At 42.6% G+C, this 22,571-nt stretch overlaps 3 protein-coding genes across 4 annotated transcripts; 2 read left to right on the plus strand and 1 right to left on the minus strand.

Annotated features, from left to right (window-relative positions):
* Positions 1-4,389: 4,389 nt before the first annotated feature.
* LOC102712189 (putative F-box/LRR-repeat protein At3g28410) lies at positions 4,390-7,875 on the plus strand. The gene is made up of 3 exons (XM_040526320.1): positions 4,390-5,322; positions 6,568-6,735; positions 7,555-7,875. The coding sequence occupies exons 1-3, from the start codon at positions 4,390-4,392 to the stop codon at positions 7,873-7,875; spliced, it is 1,422 nt and encodes a 473-aa protein (XP_040382254.1).
* Positions 7,876-9,471: 1,596 nt separating this feature from the next.
* Positions 9,472-14,488, minus strand: LOC102712462 (receptor-like serine/threonine-protein kinase SD1-8). Of its 2 annotated transcripts, XM_015839304.2 has the most exons (8): positions 14,440-14,488; positions 12,991-14,365; positions 11,824-11,949; positions 11,509-11,714; positions 11,195-11,405; positions 10,276-10,510; positions 10,034-10,184; positions 9,472-9,940 (listed from the first exon to the last, which is right to left on the minus strand). In XM_015839304.2, the coding sequence occupies exons 2-8, from the start codon at positions 14,321-14,323 to the stop codon at positions 9,620-9,622; spliced, it is 2,583 nt and encodes an 860-aa protein (XP_015694790.2). In that variant the 5' UTR covers positions 14,324-14,365; positions 14,440-14,488; the 3' UTR covers positions 9,472-9,619. The 2 variants fall into 2 exon arrangements, with proteins under 2 accessions (XP_015694790.2, XP_015694791.1); XM_015839305.2 differs by lacking the exon at positions 9,472-9,940 and having other exon boundaries at positions 10,096-10,184; positions 10,255-10,510; positions 12,991-14,448.
* Positions 14,489-18,892: 4,404 nt separating this feature from the next.
* On the plus strand, positions 18,893-20,415 carry LOC102720062 (benzyl alcohol O-benzoyltransferase-like). The gene is made up of 2 exons (XM_006657753.3): positions 18,893-19,342; positions 19,480-20,415. The coding sequence occupies exons 1-2, from the start codon at positions 18,893-18,895 to the stop codon at positions 20,374-20,376; spliced, it is 1,347 nt and encodes a 448-aa protein (XP_006657816.2). The 3' UTR covers positions 20,377-20,415.
* Positions 20,416-22,571: the final 2,156 nt, after the last annotated feature.

A 22,571-nucleotide genomic window follows, 5' to 3' on the forward strand; every position in this document is an offset into this window, starting at 1 on the left:
TATATTCTTATAGGGGAGTTGAATATTCCCTTTAGAAAAAAAAATGGGTAGTACATATCACGTAGCTTATATTTTTATTTATTTTATGACATTTATAATAATTTATATCCATAGTAAAGCATGTGCATTTAACTACTTCCTCCGTTTCATAACGTAAGATGTTTAACTTTTTCTTACAATGTTTAACTATTTGTCTTATTCAAAAAATATAAAAATATCATTTATTTTGCTTGTGACTTACTTTATTATCAAAAGAACTTTAAGCATGCCTTATCATTTTTTATGTTTGTACTAAATTTTTTAATAAGACGAATGGTTAAACGTTACAGAAAAAAACATTTTACATTATAAAACGAAGACAGTAGTATACACACAAAAGAACGGAATGAATCGAAATCTTCATGTTGTCTAAAAGGAACTTACCTACTTAGCTATATACTGAATTACATTTGTTAATCCACATATAAGAGATGTCCCCCAATGTTAATTAAGTTAATCAATGGATCAATTTTACTGTATTTGAGTAGGTACCGAGAGATACCAAAATTTTAGCGGAAACCTTAGACCTAAGGTATCAAAAGATATCAAATTTTATACTAAAATTTTAATACTTTCTTAAGTACCGTAAAATTACGTTAATCAATTATATATGTTGCATTCTACCCCCAGATGGGGAATCGTCGACATGCCACGAACGGTGGCATCCGCAGCCCCCCCCCCCCCCCCCCCCCCCCCCCCCCCCCCCCCCCCCCCCGCAAGCAGATAATCAGATGATTACGGACGGCGCCGTCGACTCGCTTCAGGAGGTAGTAGTGATGATGAACTTCGCAGGAGAAAGCGACGATGTGGACGTGGTGAGGCTGCTGCTCAGGTGCAAGCCGATCCCCAGAAGGGTGGTCTTCCGTCTCTCGTATCGAATCAAGAAGAACGGCGGCATGCGTGAGGAGATACGCGAGAAGACCGCTGGTCTCTTCCACCCCGACACTAAAGTAGAATTCTATTAGGGGAGCCACGAGCTAAGTAAGTTAGAGATTCGGTTTAATAAAAAAAAAATCTCAAGTTACAGTATCTCACGGTATCACGATATCAAATCGTTTCTGATCGTTGATCTAACCATATCCATCCTGCTAAGTTAATCTAATGGTGAGAAATGATTTAATACCGTGAGGAACTAGTACCTGAGCAAATCTTCTAGATTTATTAATATTTATATATTTTTAGATATTATAAGAAAGTCTTATAATATATTTGCTAGTAGCTAGCTATCGGCACCATGGATGTATTCTTGCAGTTTTATCTTAAATTAAGCTGCTTGCGATTATGCTTTTATCTTCATGTACTCTACTAGCTGGGTACAATGCAGATCTTGAACACAACATATGTGCTTTTTTACTTCAAGCGCAAAGGTGGTGTTTACTGTTCAGTACATGCATGATCTCAGGTTGTATGAGATTATTGTTCCATTCGAACTGCCCTTTAATTACATGCTCATCTCATTATAATCGATCATTTTTTTATAGTATTTATATCTATACTATTATAAAAAGTGGTAACGATTATACCAGAATTTTTCGTCCGTCATCCACCTGGGCCTATCAGTCACGCGTGGGCCGCCGCACGTGGGCCGAGCGCTTTCTCCCGGCCTTGTTTGCCTACGATATTGGTACGTCGTCTACTTGGACCAACCAGACGTGCGTGGGCTGCCGCGCGTGGGCCGATCGGGACATTTTCTCTCGGCGCCGTGGACGGAAACGGGGACGAGCGATGCGACTGCGTGTGTAGCCCATTGGCTGAGGAGGCTGGTAGATCGATCTCTATTTCTCTTTTTCTCTTTTTTATTGCTTAAATAGATGGCAGTAATGAAAATTCAACGTTCCAAATTTATTTGATCACTGTCAATTCATCCAGACTCTGATTAATATAAACTTAAAGTCTATTTTATACTACTCGACAAACCCTACGCGTCCACGGTCTCCGATCGTCGATTTTTTTATTGCTTAAATAGATGATATATATATATATATATATATATATATATATATATATATATATATATATATATATATATATATATATATCCAACTATCCAAATTTATTCGATCACTATCAATTCATCCAGACTGTGATTAATACAAACTTAAAGTCTATTTTGCACTACTCGATGAACCCAACGCGTGCACGCTCTCCGATCATCGATTCGAGGAATGGTATAAAAGTTGAGTTTTTTTACACATCCTCTTAATTGTTGTCGAAAAAACCATATTTGAACACAAAGGTATTACAACTTACCTACAATATCTTGAGGAAACTGCGATGCCGGTCTTGTCTTTCTTAACTTCGGTTCGTGACAGGTAAGTTATCGTCTTCTCTTGTGTTTCTGCTTTTTATGATGTATTTTATCTACTTTAGAATTTGGTACTAAATAGTTGAATTCTTCATAAAATAGAATAATAGTGTTATTTCCGTCCAGTTTCCTCCCTATATTTGAAACCGTACGTTTTCCATGTTAAAAAATTCAAGTTTAAATATAAAATCAAAAAAGAGGAATTACATGTTAGTTATAATCTTTAAACAAGCATAGGTCAATCGAACATCTTTATAACTAATTTTGTTTAAGCTCATTGCAGGGCATTTTGCTAGTGTGTGTGTCTATATATATATATATATATATATATATATATATATATATATATATCCCCAATTCCCCATAAGGATTATTGTGATACATTACTCCTAAGAATAAGAAAACATGTTGAATTATTGTGACAAGCTCAATTTATGTTGTCCCCTGTGTAGTTAAATTGCAATGATAGATAGATATCTTCACCATCTAACTTTTGGTTATTTACCGTACGTTAAGATAACTCAAATATGTAACTTACAGCATGTTAAAGAGAGCCCAGCGAAGACTCTTAGGCTATATACAAATTTTATTTAGAGCATATATTTTTATAACTATTTAGATTGTGTCGCTAATAGAAGTCAGGACCCCTTTATTGAATAGGAAAATCACATGAATTTAACAGAAATATAAATGTAGAACAACAGAAACACATGAAAAATAAATGAATAATTATTTGAATAGAACCATAGGAAAAACACACATATCAGATAAAAGAGATATGATTAAAATAATTTTTCTAAGAGGTTGAAGCTCTTACTAACCTTGGTCTAAAATCTACCAACGTCGTGCTATTCCTTAGGAATTTCATAAGATTTTTTAAAAAACTCCGTTTTTCTTCAAATGGCTACAGAGAAAAATAAAAAGTTTCTATAAGATTTGAATTATAAAACATTTCTGCACAAATCCTTTGATTCAAATGGGCAGCGAGACAAACACACGGCTGCTTTTTATCTTTGACCCATCATAAGTTTGATTCACGGAAGAATTTCTGTAATCATACTTTGGTCACGTTCAACTTTTTCTTATCCAACGCGAAAAACTTAGTAATATATATATGATTAATTAATAAGTAATTTTATCATCGTTAAATAGATACCAAGAGGTACCACTGTTTATACCTCTTGATACCTTAGGTATTAGAATGTACTAAATTTTACATAGAAAAAAGTGGTATCTCATGATAGCTCCTCAAGGATAGGAAAAAACTCTTAATTAATTATTAATTATAAAAAATAAAATAGATTAATATGATTTTTAAAGTAACTTTCCTAAAGAAAATTTTCGCAAAAAATATACCGTTTAACCGTTCGGGAAGTGTGCGCGTGAAAAACAATGGATAAAGAACGCCGGTCTATGTACAAGAGCTAATTTTGCAACGATCGACTCATTGGGATTATTTTTTAAATTATTAGTTTCTTTGTTGGTTTAGTGGTGGAACAAATTCCTCCGAAATCCGAATCATAACCCCTAAAGAACTTGTACGTCTCCGTTTACGACTCTCGTAGCATCATCTAATTCGCTGCTGGGCCGAATAATTAATAGATCCCGCTAACGCTAAACACCAAAGCCTATTAGATGGAGCTAAATTTTTAGCCCCATGTCATATCGGATGTTTGACACTAATTTGAAGTATTAAATATAGAATAATAAAAAACTAATTTTATAAATAAGAGCTAATCCGCGAGATGAATTTTTTGAGCCTTATTAATCCATAATTAGCAAATGTTTACTGTAACATCACATAGGCTAATCATGAATTAATTAGGCTCATTAAATTCGTCTCACAAATTAGTCCAAGATTATGTATGAGTTTTATTTATAGACTATATTTACTATTTATAATGGTAAGTGTCCAAACATTCGATTTAACTGGGTGTTGTGCTAAACTTTAGCCCTGTAAACAAACAGCGCTAAATATCCGAAAAGAAAGCAAAGAGGAAATCTAACTCGTGACGTGTCACGTGTGCACGCAGACGCAGCAGCATATGCGTAATTCTAGCAATGGCGGCGGCGCCGGCGACGGCGGCGACGATGACGTCGACCGCATCAGCGACCTCCCGGAAGAGCTCATCCAAAGCATCCTCATCCGGCTCCCGTCCACCGCCGCCGCCGCGCGCACCAGCGTCCTCTCCCGGCGGTGGCGCGACGTCTGGACCCGCCTCCCTTCCCTCTCCTTCACGTGGGAGTGTCAGCACGGCAGGCCGGACGCCATCGAGGCCGCGCTCGCCGCCTACTCCGCGCCGACGGTGAACCGCCTCGCCATCTCCCTTGGTTGCCCATATCCGCCCCGCTCCGCCGTCGCGGGGTGGCTGGAGTTCGCGGCGTGGCGCGTCGCCGGCAGCCTTACCCTCAACTTCCCGAGGTACTACTGTTCGGTCGATCTGCCCGTCTGCGAGAGGGCGACGAGCATCAGCATCCACGGCCAGAACAGCCTCCGCCTCCCGCCGGTCGGCTCGTTCGCGGCGCTGACCGCCCTGACCATCACCGGCGCCTTCCTGGAAGGCGGCGGCTTCGAGGACGTGCTCTCGTCGTCGCGGTGCCCGCGTCTCCAGCGGCTCAAGGTGCGCGGCGTCATGCTCCGCACCGCCGCCGACGACGATGTCTCCATACGCTCCGGCTCGCTGGAGCGGCTGGACTTCTTCGTCCACGGCGTCGCCCGGCTGGAGGTCGCCGCCCCGAGGCTCCGGTGCTTCCGGGCAGCACTCGAGGCCCGCGGCGACGGCGTCCCAGAAGCCAGCATCGCCGCCCCGATGCTCGAGGCCGTCGATTGGCACGGGGCCTTCGACGCGCAACGCCACCTCTTCCTCGAGGCTGGCCGCCGCCTGCAGAGGCTTGCGGTATTCGACGTGCCTACGGCGGCGCTGATGCGGCGCTTCCACATCGTCGACGAGCTCGTGCTTAGCTTTGGAATTGCACCGGTGAGCTCCTTGATTACTTCAGTTTTATTATCATAAAGATTTTTTCCGCGCTACTTACATTTTTAGATATATGCACAAAAGCTTTAAATGACACGGATATGTAGATATACGTCTTAAAATTCAATAGTGTCATATATAAGATAAGATTCACGTTTGCCTCTGACACCATGAAGAAGTCTATAGATGTTAGATTGGTTCTTTTCATCATGTTTGCAGATCGATTTGTCTCAGATTGTATTTAATTTAACATTATAATGTATTACAAATACAGCACAAGCTAATTAACAAAGTTACATTCTGAAACCTGTATCGATGTCTGAATGAACGCACTTTCAGAAATTCAAGGAGTATGCATATGTATTAATTCACTCCCCTTGGCGCCCAACTTCTAAGGGGCGATTGTGTGGGGTTTTAATTAAAAAACCAAACGACATATTTAAAATGAAAAATAATTTATGTATAAAAAGTATATATGTATTCTTAATGATCTAAGACTTTAGTTATAAAATAAATTTTGGTGAAAAAACTTCAAATTAAACTCTAAATTTAAGGTTAAAATTTAAATTTTAGTTTATAAGAATAAGGAAAAGAGAAAACATAGGAGTGTAAAACTTCAGTCATCAACTTTAATCTATATTAACATAAATTGAGTATGTTGTACTTTATACCATTTTTCATTAACTAAGTTTTATCTTGCACCACCCTTAAATATTTTTTCACTTTGGACCGAATTATTTTATGATTTTTGGGATTTGAATCACCCAAGATAACTTTTTAGTACATATCGATGAACTCAAATGCATCAACCCTAGTATACCAGTGAACTTTCCATTTATATACATCCATATATTTTTTGTGGAGAGGCTACACATGGCTAGAAAATAGAGATGTGTGGTCCAAATCATGAAATAGGAAACTTAGCTCTGGTCCAAAGTAAAAAGATAAGTTTAAGGGCGATGCAAATTAAAACTAGGTAATAAAAGGCAGCACAAATGCAATGTATTCATATAAGTTTATACAATCTGGTGGTAGTATATTTAGCCAAATCTATGTATACCCTTTTCTTGTATTTAAACTAAATATTGAATATTTCAGAAGTTATTTAATCAAGTATTGTCCTGAAGTCCAACATTTATATCAGACAGAGTATTTCACTCCATTTTCTTAATTACAGCTGAAATATCTTATTATATCTACTCAAATCATGCACGTCTTAATCATAAATACCTGTGTGTTTGTTGGCAGGGAACCCAAGGGTACCGGATGTTTTTGGATGCTACGATCTTCTTTGCAAGGTGTGAGGTTTTGGATCTGCACATGACGACGAGACGGCACTCCTTTACATCAGCAGCGTTTCATCTCCTCAACAGATCAGCTGGTGTAAGAAAGCTTATGATCCATCTGCCTCGGATGGTACGTTTAATTACTCCCTCTTTTTTAATACATAACGACGCTTATTTTCAACAGACAATTTGTCTTAATTAAAAATAAAAGTATACTTCATTTTAGTGTGACTTTGTTTAAATAAACTTATATTGTTTTTTTCATATATTTACCGCATCTGTTTCACAATGTAAGACCACTACCTAAATTTATATAGATGCTAATAAGTCTAGACATATATATAAATAATATAAGCAATTTTGTCATCTTTGAGAAAACATCAAAGCATCGGGAGCTATCATATTTTTTAGTATAAAATTTGGTACCTTAAGGTACCAAAATTTTAATTGTAAATTTTGGTACCTAGAGGTATTTTTCTAACTACATAAATCTAGATATAGCTAAAACATCTTATAGTATAAGACAGATGAAGCACAATTTTTTTGATAGACAGGTACTCAAACATCATAATAAAAAGAATGGTGTTACCTATTAAAAAACGGAGTGGGTACTTTTTTAATGAAGAAGAATACACCCAAATTTTTTGTCAAGACCACACTATATGCTCTTGGAAATTGACCTCAGATAATTCTACAGTTATGCGTGCATGTTAGGTTGATTGAAAAACATTTGCTTGTTTCTTGGTTAATTGTTTAGCAACTCACGGTTCGTACCCATCAGACCATGATAAATATCAAGTTTATGGTTTACATTTGAACATGTCCTTCACCTACATATACAAGTTGTTATCTCCTTATTTTAGTTTCAGAAAGCTAGAGGTGACAAAGCAAAATTAACTTGAAACGGTATAGCTTATGTCTCTGAACATGTACTTTACACTGGTTTCAGTTTAAGGGGAACAAAAGCTGCATTGAGGGCTGTCCCTGCTCTTTGCCGGATAGCTGCAAAACTGACAAAATTCAGCTGGATTCACTGAAAGAGGTAGAAATATTGGGGTTCCGTGGAGACGTTCATCATCTGAAATTCATCAACCTGCTGCTCAAGTGCCATGTGCCAATCCTGAAGAAGCTTTACATAAAAGTATCAAAGGATGTAAAGTCCCTCAACAAGAGGACAAGCCATAAAATACGCAGAATTATTGATGATCACCCGGATATTGATGTCGAATTCAACTTGCCTTTGGAAGAAAGTGTAGAAGGGTATAAATAGAGAAATTGATTGGTTCTAGATAGCGGTAACAGAAACGTTGAGCTGGTAATATCTTTTAGGCTCCGCCTAGACTGTATGGAGAAACTTTCCTGTTGCTGCGGGAAGCTAATTTGTTGCGAAATGTTATTTCAAGTATGCTTTTACAATATTACTGTGAAATTCTTTATTTTTAAAGGACGCCTGGCTATATTTTCTCATACTTCAGACGTTAACATTAACCAGATACCTCAGCAGTATCGACAGATCTGATGAGGTCGCACAGGTTAGCATATAGGATCTTGAGGTTGTGCATGGTTAACGTTTCTATGTCGTTTTGCTTATAGACCTCCCGTTGTTTTTTCTTTAATTTGAGACCCTATATAGCTAGGCGTTAACCAAATACGATACCTCACCGGTAACCTCGAGACGTATATGCTAACCAGTGCTATCTCATTAGATATATCGTTTCCAGTGAGGTATCATATTTGGTATCTCATAAGAATAATTCGGTTTAAAACAGGATACCATATAATAGCAGGCCATATACAAATATTATTATATCTGGTACCAATAGTTATTAGATGATACAAACGAGATGTAAATCTGATAATGATAAGTATCGAGTGTCATTCGTACGTAGCATTCTATTTTGAAATAAGTAACATACAATATTAGACCCTTTAATTAATTTATGTACACGAAATGCCAATCCTAGAAGCTCATCGTTTCTGTTATACTCCCTCTACTTTTTCTATTTGATGTCTCCGGCTTACATAAAAAATCAACAGTGTGAAATACAAAATTAAAGAGAGTACCAAGTATAGGCACAACAACATATTAATTAATAAAAATAATTTATGGATAAAATTTTTACGTACATGTTTATACCGTTCCAGAAACAAATATTGTAAATTAAACTATGTTGAAAAAACATCAAAATTTCTTCCAAAATTAAATATTAATTTGGGTTATAAGTATAAGCAAAAACAAATGCTATAAGCAAATTAACTCCAACAGTGATATCCTGTATACACTTGTCTAATGCTGCACTAGCTTATTTTCAGGATAGCTTATGCTAGGAAACATGCCCCTGTCCGGGCAGATGTAGCGGAATTTTTCCAAATTTAAAACTATTTCGGGATGAAATATTCCAGAGTTTTCAAAATTGAGGATGTACCCCTAAAGTGCATTCTTATATATGCAGTTTAGCACCTGCTTGTTTGGAGCCTTGGAGCATCATATCGTACATCATTCAGTGTTTCCTTTCTTTTTATACATCGACGTGCAAATCTTCTACGTGTTGACCCCCAAAAAAGAAAAAAATCGATCATACAGGATGGTGCTTATGCCGCAACGTGATTTAGAGGGTGTTTGGGACAAGGGACTAAACTTTAGTCCCTTGTCCGATCGAATGTTTGGACAATTATTATAAACAGTAAACGTAGACTAGTAATAAAACTCATCCATAATCTTAGACTAATTTGCGAGACGAATCTATTGAGCCTAATTAATCAATGATTAGCCTATGTGATGCTACAGTAAACATGTTCTAATTATAGATTAATTATGCTTAAAAAATTTGTCACGCAAATCAGCTCTCATTTCTTAATTAGTTTTATAATCAATCTATGTTTAATATTTATAATAAGTGTCCAAACATCCGATGTGACATAGGGCTAAAAAATTTAGCCCCATCTTAACACCCCTCGTACATCTTTGCTCGATCTACAAATTTCAGTGCAGCCGAGCTGGCTGGTGTCGATCGTCACCGGCCTTCGACGATGGTGACGGTGACGTCGTTGACGGTGCAGGTGGAGGACCACTCGCCGTCGGTGGAGGTGGAGCCGCGGCGGTCACCGCAGAAGCCCGGGTGCCTCGGCTGCGGGACCACGGCGCTCAGGTTGCCCAGCATCATGAACGCCGCCGCCATGTGCGGCCGCTCCTCCGGCCGCTCCTGCACGCATAGGAGCCCCACCTGCACACACCGCAGCACCTCCGACCCGCTGTACGAGCCGCCGCCCCCGCCGCCGGCCACCGCCTCGTCCAGCAGCGCCAGCGCGCTGCCCTCCCTCCACAGCCTCCACGCCTGCGTGCGTGGTGATCAGTTCTTGAGCAAAGCTAAGCTAGCTAGCTGCTAGCTTCACTGAAATGCATGCATGCTGAGTTCTTGATCGCTTACGTGGCTGAGGAGGCTCGCCTGCTCGCCGCCGCTGTACATCCCCCGGTTCTTCCTGCCGCTGACGATCTCCAGCACCAGCACCCCGAAGCTGAACACGTCGGACTTCACCGAGAACACGCCGTCCATCGCGTACTCCGGCGACATGTACCCGCTGCGACAAAGCAAGCGTCAGCGTCCGTCAATCGCCATGGATTGTGTCACCATTGAAGAACATCAAAGACCTGCAGGGTCGTGGTGCTCACTATGTCCCGACGACTTTTCTTGTGTGCGAGTCCGTGTCGTCGCCGAAGATCCTCGCGACGCCGAAGTCGGAGATCTTAGGGTTCATGTCTCGGTCGAGCAGGATGTTTCCAGCCTTGAGATCCCTGTGGATGATCTTGAACCGGGAGTCCTGGTGCAGGTACAGGAGGCCCCGTGCGATGCCGAGTATGATGTCGAATCGCTTCGACCAATTCAGCTGAGCTGATTGGGCCTTGTCTGCTCAAACAATCCATGGACCAACTTCCCTTGTAAATTACTCAATAAAACCTTGAGCTCAATCAATTTCAAAAGGAACAATTTCGTTTTTAACCCTATTTTGATCTCTAATACTGATTTTACCTCTATTTTTTAGGGCTTTCTTTTTTACCCCTGCTTTTTTAAACTCGATTCACAGTTTATCCCTCTTTTGGATGGATGATACTAACAGTTATTAAAGTACCATTTTACCATTTGTCAGGAATTTTATTTTTATCCCTATATTTTTATCATTTGCGGTTTGTCATCCGTTTAAATCACAACAGTATATATACATTAATAAAAGAACTCTTAAAAATGCAAGGATAAAAATGAAATTCCCGACAAAGAGTAAAATGGTACTTTAACGATTGATTTAACACCATCAGTATCCTCCATCCAAAGAGAGAAAATAAGGGTGAAAATAAAAATCCTAAAAAAGAGGAGTAAAATTAGTATTAGAGACTGAAATAGGAGAAAAACAAAATTGCCTTATTTCAAAACGAAATAAATGGTACTACATAGTTTTGTGTTGAAAATATTGTAAACTTATCAGATTGCGACTGAACTTTGTCCTAAAAAATTGAATATTTATGACCAGAAAGAGTAATTCAAAGCAGTTATAATCGTGCCAAAAATGGGCAGTCAATTATCTTAGTGTCGTACCGAAGATGAAGTTGTCGAGGCTCTTGTTTTCCATGTACTCGTAGACAAGCATCCTCTCCTCGCCGTCGATGCAGCAGCCGAGAAGTCTGACAAGATTCACATGCTGGAGTCTGGCAATGAGCATGACCTCGTTCTTGAACTCGTCCAGCCCCTGCGTCGAGAATTTCGACAGTCTCTTCACTGCCACCGTCTGCCCTCCATCTAGTTCTCCCTGATGAATCCCACAGCGTGCAAAAATTTGTTCTCAGATTCCCAATCAAAACCACTAATATGTGACATCAGAAATGGGCATTGTTTGCCTTTGATTTGTTTACCTTGTAGACAGCGCCGAAACCACCTTCGCCGAGCTTAGCCGAGCTTGCGAAATTGTCAGTGGAGAAGGCTATTGTGTTGATGTCAAAGAGAGTGACATTTAGGTCATTGCTGTGGCTGGTTTCTTCCTCCATTTTCCTGTCTTGGACTGGGTTCAAATGGTTGCTGGACTCAAATGAGGTGAGCCTCTGAGTACTCTGAAATCTCCCTGGGTTGCAGGTGTACAGTATTCAGGTTAGCACATGGATTAACTGAATAATGTTCATTTCTCCTGTCAGAAGAAGACAAAAGAAGAAAGACTTTGGAGTTGGTATAACCTCTTCTTTTGAAGAACTTGCCCCAGATGAAGAATGCAGCCAACGCCAGAAGAAGAACACCAGATAGGCTTAGGACAACAGCAAGTACTACTGTGTTTTTCCTGCTGGAATCATCCCCATTGGTTGCTGTCAGAGTAATCTTGGAAGCGTCAGCAAGTCAAATTAGTTGTGCTACAAACTTTATCTTTTTTCAAAAAAAAATCTGCTTAAATTCTAGATGAAGTTTGCACTACAGAAACAACTAGAAGATTGACTGAAGATTTTGCTTTGAACCCAAGTAGCCCATTGATTTAGTAGTTCCCTTTCTTTAATAATTATCAATGAATTATGAGTGCTGACAATGCTTTCAAGTACACCACTGAAAGGTTCGTTCAGCCAAACTTGATTTCCAACACCAAAAATAATGGAAAGGATGATCTATGTAAAATTAAGAAGAACATCCAAAATGAATGTGACAACTAGCAATCTTAGGTGCTTATCCACGAAAGCAACAACTGCTAAACAAAAGGTCTACATGTCCTTGATTTAGGTAGAGGACAGTCGCTTCAGGTTAATGAACCATTTCTTATGAGCAAATTGCAGCCACACAGTATCAGATAGAACAACATAATTGAATTTTCTTTTTTTCTCTACAGAAAGACTAAAAGTGACAATTCAACTATTTCATTCCGTCTTGAGACGAATCCAAGCAGTTGATTCAGTCTCTACTAGGACAAACTGGTTGTATTATACTGAAGACTGCAGAATCTTTCCAATATTATTGTACAGCTAATAAATCCATGCAAATTAAATCATGTAGACATGAGAAAATATATCTGATATTCTGTTAAAAAACAAACAACTCTCATGTCCAAGCTTTACTTCTGACGACAACTGAATATATCTATCAACACCCTTAAAACTTCCCTTTTTTTTTAAAAAAAAAAAGAAGAAAGGATAAAAACATGGTCAGAACTACTCCACCCGTTTGAAAATATAAAAGTTCTTGCATGTTTTCCAAAATACATTTGAATACCACTTTGTCTAACTTTCAAAAATAAAAGAACTTTCAAAAAAATATACCACTTTGTCTATATATATTTCGAAAAGCACGTGAAAATGCTTAGATTTTGGAACGGATTTCATGATATCAGACAGATTGAGCATTGATGAGAGGAAGAATCATACGCAAATCGGACGCCGCGAGACGGATGAACAGATCCTCCCCGCCATAGGAGAATCTCCTGATGTCTATAAGCGGCGAGCTCCAGATGATGCAGCCGCTGCCGCCTCCCCTGACGTCGGAAGCAGAGTACGCCACGCACGAGCAGTTCGCCTGGCACCTCTGCCTGCACTGGCCGACGGTGATGGCCGCGTCCACCGTCGCGTTGGTGGTGTCCGGCAGCTTGACGCCGCCCAGCAGCAGGAACCCGTCGCCGGTGCAGTTCAGCCGCGTCGCGCGCGCGCACCCGGCGGAGTTGTCCCTGAGCGCCCAGTTCCTCGGCGACGCCGGCACGAACCCGGCCGGGCAGCCGCACATCGACGGGGCGGCGACGTCGCAGACGCCGTAGGCGCCGCAGTGCGCGTACTGGTCGCACTGGTCGCGCGGCAGCGACCAGTAGAGGCTCCACCCGGCCTGCGGCACCCACACGTACCGCTGCGCGCTCGACTGGTTCAGCACCAACCTCGAGAGGACGCCGCCGTTGTCGCCGCCGTCCGCGCCGACGAAGGTGTAGTAGACGTCGGTCCGGTTGGCGACGAACTCGAAGCGGAAGCTGGTGTTGTTGGGCTCCATCTCCGGCTCGCCGCTGAACTGCAGCCCGTTCCACGGCCCGTTCCGGTACTCCGGCGCCGTGCCGTTGCGCCGGATGAACCCCTCCGGCGCGCCGCGGGTGTCGATCTTGAACGTGTAGTCGCCCGGCGACGGGTCGCCGGCGCTCCTCCACGTCGTCAGGTACCGGTCGAGCCCGGTGGTCAGGTCCCACCCAAACTTCATGCCGGGGAGCAGAGTGTCGGACGGGTAGTCGAAGCTCTGCCACAGAACCTCACCGGCGGCGCCGCCGCCGACGAGCACGAAGTTGCCGCTGTCCATGAGCTTCGCCACCGGATTATTACCCCCACTTACATTCGACGGCGCCGACGACCACACCACCCGCCCAGCCCCATCACCGAGCACCAGACCACCACCACCGCCGCCAGCACCATTGACAGCCAAGCTCCCAGCCGTGCCACTCACCGGAGCCTCCCGGTTAGCGACCCACACCACGGTCATCGGATCAATATCCTTGTACCATATCCCCAAGAACCTCTCCGTCGAGCCTGGCGGGGTGAAGAACCCGAGCACGAAGACCCCACCGGCCGAAACAAGAGTCTGGCCATCGGAGAGGGAGGAGTTGGCAAGAATGGTGTCACTCGCGGAGGCGGCAGGGGAGAAGAAAAGGAAGAGCAGGAGAAGAGGGAGAAGGAGAGCTAATGGCCACCGCATCGCAGCAGCCATGGTCGTCGTCACGACCGTGTGCATGGTGTGGCGCCGGAAAACACCACGAGCTACACTACCCAGCTCCTACCAAGACGGGCTAGAAAATGTTTAAACAGCACCTTGTTTTAGCTGAATACTTGTGCAAATTGAACACTCACCTGCTCATCCAAATTCCAATGGAATGTTCTTGCATTCGCCTCTGTCGCATCCAAGAACTGACCACTGAGCAGGATGGTTCCAAAACCAGGTGGACCGGAAGATGGCCGACCTGGAGCCAGCGATCGGCCATTGGATGAAGGGCTTTTTTATCGTCTCCTTGATAAATACTTTGAGATTCTAAAAATTTTAGCGTAAAATTACATCGTATTCTAAGATACTAAATTTTTACGTAAAAAATATGGTACCTTAAAATATTTTTTAAGGACGATAGAAAAGCTTTTCGATTAAAAGACGTAGATTTTACTAAAAGGATGTGTTTTCAATTTAAATTTAGAATTATTTTGGTCGGTTGCTGATTACTTACCGATTATCTGTCAAAAATTGAAATGGCAACTTTTGAGGTTTTATCATGCAAAATCGGTTAACCTGCCAGTTCCTTGTAATACTACCAAACCGGTATTCTGAACTTGGTATCGTACCATCGCATATTCACACTGGTGTTTGCATTGCTGTCTTTTCGGAAAGGGAAAATACTTTTGCATTCGGCTCTACAATCCATGTACGATCAAGCATCCCACCCTGCACTGCCGCACTAACATGGACGGAGGACTCATGGCACGGACGGGGCGAGTACCGTTATCATACAACGGTGGTACGACTCCAGTCGTACGTACAACATCACTGTTCGGAAAGGGGATGGCGTATTTTTTATGTCCAGTGTTAGACAGTACTTACTTTACTCTAGTTCGACAATCTCTATCACTTTGAACAACGATACAGTCTTAAAATCTATTTTTAATTATAGTTTTATATTAGGATGTTCAAAAGTTCAATGTTTTTTTACTTTTATTAATGGACATTTTAAGACCATATTTTTTACGTGTCTTTCAAACTAAATATTTTAAAAGTTATCAATAATCAAAGTTTTAAAAGTTTAACCTTAATCCTATAGAAGTTATGGAATTGAAAGGAGGAGTGCATGTACATGTTCAACAATGCTTTCTTCTTAGAGCATCTCCAATAGGTGTCTAAAAATATGGTCCTAAAAATCATGGATTAGGGGCTAGCCAATAAATTTTGGGCTTAAAAAACATCCCCATCTCCAAGAGGTGCCTAAAAATATAGTTCCAAAAACTTTAAATATGCCAATTCATCATTGTGGCCCTATGCAACAACCATTCTAGCATATGCACGAGTCAAACATAATAAGACTGACAACTCATTCAGAATTCAAAAATATATATTAGATCAAAAGATAATTTTAGGGGGCCGGCGGTGGTTGTAGGGGGAGGAGGAGGCGCCGGCGACCGGCTGGTGGATGGGGCGGCACCGGCGACCAGCTGTGGGAGAGAGGGGAGGGACGACGATGGTGGATGGATGGAGAGATGGCGACGATGGATCTGTTCTCTCGCGCGTGGACGGAATGAAAAAATGGCGGTAGCGAAAAATTGCGCAAAAACGTGAGATTGGGAGTCACATGACAAGACCAAAATTTAGGTAAAAATACACTGATATTTGGGGTGCTAAAATTTTAGGACAGCTGTTGAAGTTTATTTTTATCCTTTAATATTAAAATTTAATTTTTAAAAATCATATTGGCCTCTTGTCGGAGATACTATTGTGGCGTTAGATTACGCCAATAATGATGTGACTCAAGGAGAGGCAGCGTCTTTCTTTGTAGACGCAACGGCGACTTATGACACAAAAAAGGTGTTCATTTTTCTAATGCTGGAAGAGGCCTTACGGCATCAGACGAAGATTTTTGAGCTAGGTAAACTAAACCGGTGTGGCGGTGTGTGACTTTGCATATGAGTCTACTCTGGTAGCGGTAGGCGAGGATTTTTTTAGAAATAATATTATTTTAATAGAAAATCATAAAAGTAGAGCACATCCTAGAAAAATCGTAAGTTTAGCGCCCTGTCGAATGATGGGTGTTTGATTGGGACCTATCAAACTTCTGTTGTTTCAAGGGTCCCCTATCGAACACCCACCCCTATCGAACACCCACCGTTCGATAGGACCCACCACCTCCTGGCGCTACATGGCCTGTCGAACTGTTGTCGGACGATAGGGCCCTTGTCGAACATTGGTTGTTTGACAGGCCTCTCTCGTGACCCTGTCGATGAGGGCTCCTATTCGACAAACTCCCGTTGAGGGCCTGTCGAATTGCCCCTGTTCGACAGGCCCTGTAGAACTCGTAACCCTCAGATCTCCTCCCGTCGACTGCTGACCGATAGGAGGTTTGTCAAATTATGGCAGTTCGACAGGGCTCTAATTTTACGATTTTCCGCGGATGCCCTCTAATTTTATGATTTTCTATTAAAATAATATTATTTCTCAGAAAAAATCGGTAGGTGAGACTTCCAAATCGTTCAGTAACCCATGTGCTATACCTAGAACAGGTTTCTCTGCCTAATTCTTACCAGTCGTCAAAGCAGACAGTAAGATTCGATAGAATAGTGTTGATCATTTCAAATGGTACAGATTTTGCCATTTTTTATATTTATGTCATCAACTTTTTAGTATATGTTTTACCATTCATTTTGTTTAACTTTTTAAGAAATATAAAAAATAGGAGTGAAACGTGCTTTAATTTATTTAATGATAAAAATATAAAATAGTCATAACAAAATAAGCGATACGAATATTATTTTTTAATAAAATAAATGATTAAATGTATATATAAAAGTAGTTTTATATCAAATGCCCATCACAAAAATAAAAAGGCTCAAACAACATCTTAGCACACAACGCATAATTTTTAGAGCACATGTTGTGCCTATTGTTGATGCATGGTTCTTACCCACTGGCTGTAACAGCTCAACATTTAAACATAAATGACATCATTTATTAGCAACTATTATATTTAAAACTAATACAAACATGCTATGTAAACTCAACACGCAATCATGATATATATGTCATAACCTATTAGTAAGTATTATATTTAAAGTTCATGTAATCAAGCTACCAAATTATTGTTCTAAAAATTATATGTAGCAATGTCCAATCATCGTCCTCTTTCCTATTTTTATAGTATTTCAATGTATATTCAATCCTTATTTCAACTTATTTAACCTGCATTCATCCATGTTCCTTGCAATAAATATATTTAATATTAATTTAACATATTTAACATGCGCTCATCCGTATATACTACAGCAAATCGCGGGCTATTATCTGATTTTAAAAGATGATCTGGGGTACCTTGGTATAAAGGCCGTTGTGCCGGCTCCTCCTACGTAGTACTAGTAAGAAAACTTTGGGCTCTTATACTTTGGTATAAGAGCGTGACGCGGCCGATAACGTCACCTGCTCGGCCCGATCAGTGGCCCAGGTAGGCATGCAGACAAATTCCGCGGAAGAGTCGAAGTAAACTGGTGGGACCAACTTAGAGTCAAGTCAACGTTGACTGATCTGACTCAGTCTCTGACTGTAATAAATTCAAAGTGACTGTTCTCTCCGCGGATTAATTCAACGCCAGAAAGTTCCATGCGTCCATGGCGGTGGCCATCCACACATTTTGATCGGATCCACTGCGATGAAAAACTTTTTGACTTTGCATCATGTAGGATTTCATCAATGTTCCATGGTATTCACTTCTTTAAAAATATAAATGTTGTTGTTTAAGTATAGTTTAAGGTAAAAAAATTGTATCTCAATAAATATAGAATGAAGGAGCTAGCAAGATGGTAGGGGCAAGATGACCGAAAAATAAATATTAAATAATTGATGAATTAAGTAGTATTTTAAAGTAATAAAAATATTTATTATGGAATAAAATTTAAATTATATAAATAGGGTTCGCCTAGTGATCAAATGTTTAAAAATTTTAATTCTATCAATCAAATCCGGTTATTGCTATTGAATGATAATTTGAAGGTGTGCATGCAACTAAAAAAAGCTCATGCACGCCCTTCTCCTAGCTCCTATGCATTGCGCGCGTGTTTGATAGAAAAACAAAAAGTCAAACAATAGCAAAAGTGATATAAATATGTCTGCTCTCTCTTTTTTATATTATAAGGTCCTTTGGACCTATATATATTCATATAGTGCTAATAAATATATAACATATGTAAAACATATATATTAATTTACGAATAAATTCATACGATACCATAAATTCCTATAATATAAAATGATCGAACTATTTTGGAACCGAGCGAACAATTTGGACATTTGCAACGACTAGCCCACTACTCGAGAGTACGCGTTTTTGGCATCTCTATCGCATTTTGTTTCGAGTCCGAGTTCAAGATCGCACTTACTACGTTTTACGTAACGGTGGATGGTCCGCACACAGCTTTGAAGGATTAGTGGCAGCAAATGAATCTGACTGCTCAGAGATGGCGATGTCCACTCATGCAAACTCCCCTATAAAACGCCGAGCAAGCGAGACGCCTAACAGCAGCAAGAACCAAACTGCACCCACGTTACGTGCAAGGTGTACGAATGGCGGCCGCCACCCTCGCCTTCATCGTGACGCGGTCCGCGCCGGAGCTGGTCGCGCCGTCGAGGGCGACGCCGCGGGAGCTCCGGCCGCTGTCCGACATCGACAGCCAGGACGGCCTCCGGTTCTACCGGTCGGGCCTCCACTTCTTCCGCGGTGGCGGTGCCGGTGCCGGGGCAGCCGACCCCGCCGAGGTCGTGAGGAGAGGCCTCGCCGACGCGCTCGTGCACTACTACCCCGTCGCCGGCCGGATCCGTGAGGTGCAGCCGGAGAGGAAGCTGGTGGTCGAGTGCACCGGCGACGGCGTGGTGTTCGTCGAGGCCGACGCCGACGTCTCCCTCTCCGACTTCGGCGACGTGCTGTGCCCGCCGTTCCCGTGCTACCAGGAGCTCCTGTGCGAGCCCGACGGCAACTGCGCCACCGTCGTCGGCCGCCCGCTGCTCTTCGTTCAGGTGAGTGTATGCGTGCATGCGTCGTGCAGGCGATACTGCACGTCACAGCTACACCATATTACTATGTCAGCTCGTAACATGTTGCTGTGTGTGCACAGTGTTCACTCATGTTTGTGAAATGTTTGCAACAATGATAGGTGACACGACTCAGGTGCGGTGGGTTCGTGTTCGGCCTGCAGATGTGCCACAACATAGCCGACGCGGCCGGTGCGGTGCAACTCCTGCGAGCGATTGGCGAGATGTCGAGGGGCATGCCCGCGCCGACCGTGGCGCCGGTGTGGGCGAGGGAGCTGCTCATGGCGCGGTCGCCACCGGTGGTCACGCACCGGCACCCTGAGTACGACGAGACGGCGGCCGGCGGGAACCACGACAAGCTTGTCAACAATGAGCCGCTCGTGCAGCGCGCGTTCTTCTTCGGGGCGAAGGAGATGTCTGCACTGCGAGAGCTCGTCGCCGCCCCAGCCGGCGCCGTCGCCGGCGCCGGCGTGCGGATCTCCCGCTTCGACATGCTCGCCGCTTTCCTCTGGCAGCGCCGGGCGGCCGCGCTGGAGTACGCCGACGACGACGAGGTGCGCGTCATGTTCGTGGTGAACGCGCGCGGCCGCAGCCCGCCGCTGCCGGCGGGGTTCTACGGCAACGCGTTCGCCTTCGCGGTGGCAGCGTGCACGGCCGGGCGGCTCCGCGAGAGCCCGCTCGGAGAAGTGGTCGCCATGGTCGCCGACGCGAAGGCCAGGGCGGCGTCGGACGGCTACGTGCAGTCGGTGGCCGACCTGATGGCGCAGCGCGGGCGGCCGCGGTTCGGGCGCGCGGCGAGGACGTACCTCGTGTCTGACGTGACGAGGGCTGGGTTCGAGGGCGTCGACTTCGGGTGGGGGGAGGGATTGTACGGCGGGCCAGCGGCGGTGACGCTGGCGACGTTTCACTTGACGGCGAAGAATGCGAGCGGCGAGGATGTGATCGCCGTGCCGATGTGCTTGCCGGCGGCGGCCATGGAAAGGCTCGAATTGGACGTGCATATGTCGTTGAATCATTGAACGATATATACATGCCTGCATGCTATTACTACAAGCTAGTACGAGTTTTATTTTTCGTTCATGTTTATACTTGTATATAAGCTAAAATTTAAATCACGGTTGATTTTAAGGTTTATCATCGTAGTTTATTTTTAAATTTTTATTTCTAGGTAAAATTTACATATTTAAAAGTTTTACTTATAATTATTATGAATCGTTAATAAATTATTTCGTTTATTCTTCGTGTAACCCAAAAGATAAACAATGCCTATACGTTGATTGGTTGATTGATAGTTTATACATGGTACGTTCATGTTGTTCATGTACACGCATATTAATGCATGTATACCTCTATCATAGTAGGGACTGTCTTTGTAAAGTTTACATGAAGCATCCATACTCATTTCAATGACTTCAAGATGTCCTAAGATCTTTGAGATTCATGATGCTACAGTAAATTAACTTATCCTGTGTCCCATCTTGAAACTTGATCACCTTGTCCTCCCGACGCATCGCTCATTTGCTCAACGTCGCTGCTGCCTCCCCCTCGCCCCTTCGGGCCTTGCCAGCGGTGAGGTCGTGCGAGCTCTCTTCCTCCGCCTCTCCACCTATCCTCCTCCCCAATTTTAGAGGTGGCTAGTGCATCCGCATAGTCGTCTTTCCTATCTTTAGTAGCTCTTTCGAAACCCCACTACTACTATAAAATACATAATAGGTAGTGGTTATATAGGTGTCAGCTCCTTAAAAACCAGCAGCTATTTGTTTTTTGCCTCTTGAGAATCAAATAATGGAGAACTGAAAACCATTAGATAGTTATATATACTGGTTCTAGAGAAAAACTAATACCTATAATACTGGTGTCTGTTTTTTAACACCAACATCTGTAATATATAGGTGATGTTTTTTTTTAACAAAACAATACCATAGGAAACTGAGGTTAAGCTTAGCTAGGGATCCGTAGGTGAGACTTTGATATCTCTTCATCCTTATCTCCTTCTGTCGTCTCATTTTGTCAATCGTTTTACCCACTCACCTTTCTCGCTCTCTCCTAGGGTTGTCAAAAAAGGCCGAGACTCGCGAGCTACTCGAACTCGACTCATTATAGGCTCAGTTCGAACTTGGCTTGAACCAAAAATGAATCGAGCTCAAGCTTAATCTAAGGCTCGTTCAGTCGAGCTCAAATAGATCAACTAGTGCTCAGGCAATGCAATGACACGGAATACTTATTCTTTTCTCTAGCATGTTAACTCTTTCTCTAGCATATCAACTCTTGTCCCTTTTTTCTCCATTCCTTCGATACCACACCCTACCTCTCAAAATATAAGCCATTCCTACCCATTTGAGCTGAGCCGAAGCTTCCTAGCATGCTTGAGGGTTAGGCCATGTTTGGCTCAAGCTCGAATTTGGACATCTGAGCTAGCTTGAGCTGAGCTCATTGTCAACACTACTCTCTCCCTTGCTCATGGCACTCAGTGCACGGAGGTGGTAGGGCATCGAAGTGGTTGTGGGTGATGGCATCGAAACCGTTACTACTTAACATGGGGGTGTTCCCAAGGTAGAGAAGGAGAAGTCAACACAATCATCTCCCTCCAATGACCTGCTCATCTCCACCTCCTCCGTGCTCGCCATCTTCCTCATGTTCCTCACCTGTGTCGAGCTCGGCAACACCGCCGCAAGCGTTTGGGGTCTACCACCTCTTCTGGTACAACCTCGCTACCGCCATGCTCGGCTCCCACGCCACCGTCAGTGTCTACCACCTCATCTAGTACGACCTTGTCCCAAGGCCTTCTTGTTCTTCTCCTCCTTTGATTTATTTCTTAGTTACTTTCCAGAGAGAGAGAGAGTTTGGTGGGTAGAGAAAGCAGCGAGATGAGGTGGTAATTGTTGTGTCCGATTAATAGCAGTGAGGATGAGAACCTCTAGGTTCATATAGTGTGTCATCGTCAGGGACAGCACCATCGGCAAGACCTGCATGCTCATCTCCTACACATCCAACACCTTGCCCACGGTGTGTATTGTCTTCCTCCCCTATTGTTTTCTGCTTCGCTTCTTCTCCTTCATTTGTACAATGCAAAGTTATTTGTATTAGACTTTTATATTTCAAAATCATGGTAAATAACATCGGGTTGGCTCGATTTTCGAGCTAGCTCTATCCTTTTTTAATCACAATAATCCCTATTGATATCGAGTACAAAACCGGCACCAATGCAGATGTA

This window comes from Oryza brachyantha, chromosome 7 (genome assembly GCF_000231095.2).
Source record: "Oryza brachyantha chromosome 7, ObraRS2, whole genome shotgun sequence".
In the NCBI taxonomy this organism is placed as follows: domain Eukaryota; kingdom Viridiplantae; phylum Streptophyta; class Magnoliopsida; order Poales; family Poaceae; genus Oryza; species Oryza brachyantha.